Source organism: Calypte anna, chromosome 9 (genome assembly GCF_003957555.1).
Source record: "Calypte anna isolate BGI_N300 chromosome 9, bCalAnn1_v1.p, whole genome shotgun sequence".
Classification (NCBI taxonomy): Eukaryota; Metazoa; Chordata; class Aves; order Apodiformes; family Trochilidae; genus Calypte; species Calypte anna.
The window spans coordinates 25,421,790-25,429,863 of NC_044255.1; the positions used below are offsets into that span (position 1 = coordinate 25,421,790).

At 51.0% G+C, this 8,074-nt stretch overlaps 1 protein-coding gene across 2 annotated transcripts; it reads left to right on the forward strand.

Annotated features, from left to right (window-relative positions):
* Positions 1-478: 478 nt before the first annotated feature.
* PFN2 (profilin 2) lies at positions 479-6,041 on the forward strand. 2 transcript variants are annotated; one of them, XM_030455968.1, is made up of 3 exons: positions 479-819; positions 1,969-2,161; positions 4,268-6,041. In XM_030455968.1, exons 1-3 carry the CDS (start codon positions 688-690, stop codon positions 4,363-4,365), a joined length of 423 nt encoding a protein of 140 aa, XP_030311828.1. In that variant the 5' UTR covers positions 479-687; the 3' UTR covers positions 4,366-6,041. The 2 variants fall into 2 exon arrangements, with proteins under 2 accessions (XP_030311828.1, XP_030311829.1); XM_030455969.1 differs by lacking the exon at positions 4,268-6,041 and adding an exon at positions 3,897-4,061.
* The last annotated feature ends 2,033 nt before the right edge of the window (positions 6,042-8,074 follow it).

Consider the following 8,074-nt stretch of genomic DNA (forward strand, 5'->3'; position numbering starts at 1 on the left):
GCCCTGAGGGGAATGCTCTGCCCCGGCCAGCGCGCTGTGAGGCGGCAGCACTGAGGAGCGGGGCTCTCCCGCCAAAAGCTCAGTTCCTCGGCCCGCGGAGCTGCGTCCACGTTTCCCACCTCAGGCTGAGGGGAGAAGGCGGCACCGCCGCCGGTACTCACCGGGGACGGCCGCGCTCGGCGCTCCGGGCAGAGATATCGGCTGGGGGCGGCCGGCGGGACGGGGCTCGGGGAGGCACTGCTGGGGTCGGGGGGGCTCGGAGCGGACGGGGTCCGGGCCGGCGCAGGGCGCGCTGCGGCCTCACCTCCCCGCCCGTCCTTTCCCGCCGCCCGGGCAGGGACTGCCCGCAGCAGCTCGCCGAGTCCCGCCAAGGAACCAGGACCCGCCGGCCTCCCGGACCGAGGCTCCGCGCCCCCGCCGTTCCCCCCTCGGCCGCTCGGAGCCGGGCGGCGCGGGGGGCGGTGCCGGGCCGCGCCCCTCCTCCCCTCCGCCCCTCGGCGCCGGCAGCGCGGAGGGCTGGGCTGGGCCGCGCCGCTCGCTGCAGCGCTCGGCTCCGCTCCGCCGCGAGGAGGGAGAGAAGAGAGAGGAGAGGGACGGGATCGCCGCGCCCAGCCCCGCCGCCCGCCGCCCGGCCCGCGCCCCGCCGCCCGCCCCGCTCTGCTCGCCCCCACCGCCTCCCGCGCGAAGATGGCCGGCTGGCAGAGCTACGTGGACAACCTGATGTGCGATGGCTGCTGCCAGGAGGCCGCCATTGTGGGCTACTGCGACGCCAAGTACGTCTGGGCAGCCACGGCCGGCGGCATCTTCCAGAGCATCACGGTGAGGGCGGCGGCGGGGGACGGCGAGCCCGGGGCGGGCGGGGAGTGCGGCGCGGCCGTTAGCGCCGGCGGGGGACAGGGGCACCTTGCGGGGTGGCGGCGGGCCCGGCGGCGGGGGCGCGGGGCCTTTTTGTCTGCGGCAGCCGCGGTGAGGGGCCCTTCCCGCCGGCGGGGGCGGGGGTTCGCGGCTGCGGCCCGATGCGGCGGGGCCCGCCCGGGGGCCGCGGGCGGCGACGGCGGAGGCCACGCGGGGCCGCTTGGGCCCGGCGCTGCGGCGGGGCTTACGTGCGCGGCGTAGGAGGCGTTGGTGAATGCCCACCGCGCCGCTGGCTCCATGTTTTTCACCGCCAAGATGGCGCACTGCCATTGATCCTCCCTCCCTGACTGCCTCCCCTCCCCCGCCCTGCCCGTCCTTCGCCCCCGCCGCAGCCCGCTCCCGCCGCCCTGCCCGGCGCTGCGGGACCCGCGGCGCCCTTACATAAGGGCCGGGCGGGCGGGCGGGCAGCGTGCTGCACCGCGGCCTGCCCCGTCCGCCCCCGCCCCGGGCGCGGCGGAGTCCCGGCTGGGTCCCGTGGCTGAGCGGGGCCGGGCCGGGCCCTCGGAAGGGCCGGCGGTGGCGGGCGGGCGGTAGCGGGGGCGGCCGGGCCCACCGTGACGCTGCAGTTTGAGGCCGCCGCGGCCCTGCTCGCGCCGCCCCCCATCCCCCCTCATCCCCGGGCTGCGGCCGCGCCCCCAGCCCAGCCCCGCGCTCTCCTCACGGGGCGGAAAGCGGGACCCGCCGGGCCCGGCCGGCGGCGCTACGGGGGCGGGCGGCACCGAGGGGCCCGGCGCTGCCGGCGGCCGCGGAAAGGCCATCCCGTCACTGCGCCGGGGCCGGGCGCTGCAGGCCCTGGGGCTGGGTCGCTCGGCTAGGTCGGTCACCGGGACACGCGGTGCGGCCCTCGTGGGGCGCCGTGGCAGCGGTTCCTCTGCTGCCCGGGCAGCTTCGACAGTGTTTCACAAAGCCCCTTGCTCCGGGGCATGGTCTGGTGAGACCAGGGGGAAATAAATGTACTGCCTGATCCGCTCAGTGCGAGGCAGGCCACGTTCTGAATCACAGCTGGGCAATAAACCACTGCCGAGGTAACACTGGGCTTTTTTTCCTTGACAGCCAGTAGAAATAGATATGATTGTAGGAAAAGACCGAGAGGGTTTCTTCACCAATGGTCTGACCCTTGGTGCGAAGAAGTGCTCTGTGATCAGAGATAGCCTGTATGTGGATGGCGACTGCACAATGGACATCAGGACAAAGAGTCAAGGTGGTGAGCCAACATACAATGTTGCTGTAGGCAGAGCTGGCCGAGGTGAGCACCATTTTCTTCACTGTCAGATCACTGACCTAAGAGTGTCACTGTAAGCATAGTCTCCAGCTATCAAGAAAACCAGACTCGTGCTCTGAATGTTAATGTCAGGAAGTGCCGTAAGGGGTGGGTGGCAGTGGTCTGGCTGACTAACCTGGGCTCTGACCAGGAATCATTCCTGTTCCCCACCTTTGATCACAGTTGGGCACTGGGCTGTGGGATGGTTAGACAGATCTCTGGCTACAGGAAGGGGCAGACCACAGCTCTGAGTAAGCTTGCCAAGTGTATGAAAACTTGGTATCTAAAGCTTATGGTAGGATTCAACAAGGATCTGTCTACCATTGGTAGTGAAACTAGCTTGTTTTTGTTGTTAACTTCACAAGGAAAACTGTAATCTGCAAAGATATGAAGTCCTTGTACGAGCTACTCCTACTTGCCTCTTAACAAGCTCTACACTAACTCTTCTTGCACTTCCTATTGAGCTCTCTGAAGTCTGTCTTCAGGCAAAGCAGCCCATCTGATTTGCTGGGCCTGAGACATTCACTGTGTGCACACCTACTCCCAGTGCTCCTCAGTTAACCTCTAGTGAAATGTGCTGTGGGGAAGGCACTCGGTTTGGTTGTAAAATATGTGCCTCAAAACATTGGCTGCAAGTAGTGTGATGAGTTCAGGTTCTCTAGCCTGGAATTTCTGGCTGGCTGTATAACAAGTTGGACTTCTGCTAAAACTATAAAAACTATACAAGAGCAAAACTTGTCTATAGGCTAAAGCCTGGTGGCAGTGATGCAGGAGGAGTGTTTTAAGCACCAAGGTGAAAGCAGAGTTCTGACTGCTGCAGATTGTGAAGTGCCAATAAGAACTGTCTGCCTTAGGCTTTTCGTGAGCCAGTTGCTGTGGAGATGTGCAGTCACCATAGGTAGCCTGGCTGCAGTATTCCCAGTGACAGGATTCCTGGCTAGAGGAACAATTGCTGTGCTGGTGGAAGGAAGGAAGGAAGGAAGCAAGCACAGCGCCCATTGTGCTGGTACCTGCTGGTGACATCTGCTGGCAGCTCCCATGGGGTGGTGACCGGCTGAGGAGCCTTAGGGTGTTCTTGTTTGCCAGACAATTGGAACACTTCACCAAAATTGTGGGGGTTCAAGAGATTGTTAGCATTAAAATCTCCCACGTGTTTTATCTTATGCAAAAAAGCATGTTTTATAGTTGTACCACTGCATGAAAAGTTTTGCCCCAAGTCTGACCCTGTGGGTTTTTTTGCTAGTGTCAAGGCAGTCACTGGTTTGTTCCTACACCAGTAGTGACTGCTGCAGAGGAGAACATCAGAATATATTCCCTCTCTGCTCTCTGGAGTCACAGTTCTTCCACCTGTACTACTGCTTTTGTCCCAGACACCATTTCTTTTTTCCCCCTTGCATTTTTTATAATCTGCAGCCAGGGTTTTCTGGCTGGGTGATGATGGATGGTGCTGACGTTGGAGAGGTGCTGTGATGCTTTTCTGAGATAGCTGATGGCATTCTTCTTCACAGTGAACTATTGGGTGGTTGGGTAATATGCCTGAGGATACCTCATGCCTTCTCCCAGCACTGTCTACCTCTGTTTTTACAAAACTCCCATTAAACTTAGCTTATTACCCTAGTACTAAATCTTGAATTTGAGTGTGTTTATTGCACTGCCTAAAACTTGCATTATTTCCTTGTCTAACACACTCATTTTAAAACTTTTTTCTTTTCTCTTTCAGTCTTGGTCTTTGTAATGGGCAAAGAAGGGGTCCATGGAGGCGGATTGAATAAGAAGGCATACTCAATGGCAAAATACTTGAGAGACTCTGGGTTCTAGTTGCTAGGCAGACCGTTAAGTATTAGGGGAAGATTGCTATTAAACTTTCCTGGCGGTGAGCTTTAAACCTTACATTCTGGAAACTTTATTAGCAATGCAGGGTGATGGGGTATGAACCTGTGTCTCCTTTGTATCCCTTTGTTGGTGGGGAAAGGTGTTTTTGGTTTTGGTTTGGTTTTTTGGTTTTTTTTTGTTTTGTTTTGTTTTGTTTTTTTTTTCTTTTTTTTTTCTTTAATTCTGTTCATTTCTGTTTTTTTTCCTTGTGTACTCCAGCATTGGTTATAGTCATGGGAAAGGAAGGTGTCCATGGAGGGACACTCAACAAGAAAGCATATGAACTCGCTTTATACCTGAGGAGGTCTGACGTCTAAGCAGCCTCTCCCCATCCACCTAGCAACTGTCTTCACCACCACCCAGTTGTGTTCAGTGCTACCAGACTGTAGAGGGTAGTTTGTGTTTTTTATTTACCCATTTCCTAATGTTATAATTCCAGTTACCCTATGTTCATCTATATGTTAACCACTGTATGTAACCAAGCCCCATATCTGGCACCATCACTGCACCACAGAGACGATATGCATGATACCTTGAAAAACTCTTGGGAGGGGAATATGCCAAGTGTAGGCTTTGCTTTGTCTTAGCAATTAGTGTGACATTGACAACTAAAACAATACTAAACAAGGTGCCGATTGTACAATCTAATTTGATCAATGCCTCTTCAGCACTTTGAGCACATACACAGCTCACTAGTCTTCCTTTCACATAGAGCATGGTTGGGAGGAAAAAAGTGCATGCATATCTTTACTTCTGTCCCTCTCTCTTTTTCCCTTTTTTAAAAATCCACATTTGTTTGCTTACACCCATCTTTTTTATAGTGCCTGGTTTGTTTAACCAATTTGCCACTCAAAAGCTATTAATGTTACACTAGTTTTGTTGTTGCACTTCACTGTAGGCGTGACTCTCATTTTTTTTTTTCATGATGTCTGAAGCTTGTACTGTTTAACAAGTGCAATCTCAAAACTATGAAAGGGTACAGATGCACTTCCTCCCATGACCTTACAACCACCACCCCAAATGAATCCCCAGAGACATTCCATCACTGCAATAGCTCAGGCACTTTTTTTTTTTTTTTTTTTTTTTTTTTTTTGCCAGCTCCTGTTCTGTAGTTGAATTCTAAAAGGCTGCCATTATGGACACTAGATATCCCAACATAACCATCTGGAGTGTGTCTGGTTTCAGTTTTTCATAGGACCAATTTTAATTTGCAGCTTGGGGGTTGTGGGGTTTGGTTGGTTTTTTTTGTTGTTTTTGTTTTTTAACACGAAATTGCAATGTCATTGTGGAAAACTGCCACCTTCAGCTACACTGGGAGCTCTGCTCTGACTGACTCCAGTCTTTTTGCCAGATAACTTACTGGTAAAGAGTTTTGCTGCTCTGAAGCCACTGTTTGGATGAAGGTTGGTAGTTTGAGAGCTAAACTGTCAAAATGATGCCATTTTAAATCCTCATTTGGCCTGTCACACCCTTGCTGCAGAAATTATGGAGTGAACTGCCTTGTGCACTAGTCATCTGAAATGTCTGTAACCAAACTCTCAGTTCAGGCACGGTACTAACTTGTTTGTCCATTTAAAGAGAACTGCAGAACTCTGTATACAAAAGAATAAATGGGAGATGGTAATTGGTTGGAATAACTGACTTGGCTGTCTTGTGATGAATTTTTTAATATGTATTCTGTGCCATACTATTGTTTAAAAAAAAATGAACTCTTGCTATTGTTTGATGGATTTTAACTGACTTTGAGGGTTTCTTTCAAACGGCACTACTTTAGGGACATTCTAGTATTTGCTTCTATTGTTGGGCCTTGTGGATAATGTACAGATTTAAACAAACTCTTGTTGCTGATTTGTCCATTTCTTTCCCTGCACTTTGTTACATCTGGGATACAGTCTAACTCATCTGATTTAATATGCATTTCAAAAAATGCCATAACTATTAAAAACACCTTGTTTACAGACAGATGAAATAAATTTATTCCAACCAAACAAAATGAGACTGCTGGTAATTTTTGCTCCCTCCACAGGAATCCCCTGAGGCCTGTCCTTGCATGGCCAGCTACACCAATACCAGATACAAGTGCAGTAAGCAGTAGTATGAGAAGACAACTGCAGTGAAAGGCCAGGCAGCCTTTGAGGTAGATTTTAAGTTAGATGTCTTGTCACTTACCTGACTCCATAGTGAGGGGTGTTCCCCTGCCATGTGAACACCCAAAATACAATCCCTGAATCAGAAGCCAGAGAAAGCCTTTGCCACACCATCTTTTCATTAGGCTCAAGAATGGGCTTTCCTCAAATACAGTATTATCTTACCCCAAAGTAATTCTTCCTGGTTTCTGGTACTTCTGCAAGTCAAGTACTCTGAAAATGGGCCCTGTGAACAACTGTGCTGGGGAGATGCAAGTGAGCAAGTGGGAGCTGAGGGGCTGGAGAGAAGCCACCCAGCCCAGCAGAGGTTATCTTCAGCTGGGACTCTGCTTTTCTGTCCTGACAGTGCTGGGTGTGCTGCTCAGGCACTGCCATCAAAAGGCCTTTGTTCTCCCCTATCTCCTCTTAACAGCTTTATCTTCAGCATATCTTCATTATCAAAGTGTTGCACCCACTCCTTTGCTTGTAACAAGATCCCAATCTAAGACCTCTAAACAGAAAGTGTTGGTCTTTGGTGACTTGACTTTCCTTGTCCAAACTGCATCTCCAGCTCCCAGTGCCAGTCAGACCAGACAGGACACACCCAGAGTGCTCATCCAGATCACCCGTAGCAGGAATCAGCACAGAGGCTGCAAACCTCCCTCTTCCCCCATAAAATGTTATTTTCCTCTGTACTGAAACCAATTTTAAATTGCACTCACATTCTAACTGCAGGTTGTTGGTTTTTTTTTTTGCCTGGGATGGCATATCTGTCCCCAAAGCTTTTCTGTAACAAGACTGGAGCTGGAACTCCCTGTAATGGCCTCTCAAAGGCAGGAACAGCCATTAGCAGTGCACACCAAATAATTTTCATCCCATTCTCTATTTAGTGTTGTTCCTTTCTGATCAATTCCCCTCTCCTAACCATGTGTCTCCATGTCATCTGTACACTTTTTTTCTTTCTAAGACCTACGTGTTCCTCAGATTACTTTTCCAAAACCATTAATTGTTGAATTTCCACAGCACCACAGCCCCTAATGCAATTTGCTAGGGTCTACCTAAAATACCTTTCTTGAATAACCAGGACTTTCAAAAAATTTTACATTTAACTCCCATTTCTAATAGAAAATTTAAATACAAAGGGTTACTGTCCTGCATTAGAGGTGTGAACACTAAATTGTGACCTAGGCCAGAAATTTACATTAGTATTTTGTTAAAATTGTTAAATGTTGTCAAATATGTCTCAGACATGATGAAGTTGCATGCAAGCAGAGGACTTCATCTGCTGAACTCAAGTCCTTTGCAGTCCCCTTGTGATGGGCAGAATTGCACCACTCTGCCTTTCACCTTTCAAGACACTGCAAACCACCCCAGTGGCCAGGGAGATTATTAGGTTGTTCCCCTCCCTCACAATTTTACCATTCAGGATTTAGTGAAAAGATTTGTACATGGTGGCAGCAAAGATGCCTGATCCACACAGTTCTTAGGGATTTTGTCCTCATGGTTTGTTCTTTTCCTACCCTCTTGCGGGTCCATGAGAAACACAGGATTTTAGTAACTTCACTTGCATACCTGCCATCTTCCATACCTGTTGTCCCCTCAGCTTCCAGCAGAGCTCTCAAACTCCCAAACTCACTGTGTCATAGTGGCTTACTTTTTTCTTTACAAAAAAACAAAAGAGCTCAGATTGCTCACATGCTTTGGAAGTGTTTCACCTTTCACTTAACATCAGCAGTTCCCAACAATAAGGAAGCCAAGCACCTGCCTCCCTTGTTTTGCTTTTGCAGTTTGTTTTCCTACTCAAGGTTTGGATAGAACTGAATTAGAATTGAACTCACATTAGTGTTTTAAAACATTAAGAAGAAAAAAGCAGTAGGAAAGATAATGCAAAGAGCAAGAC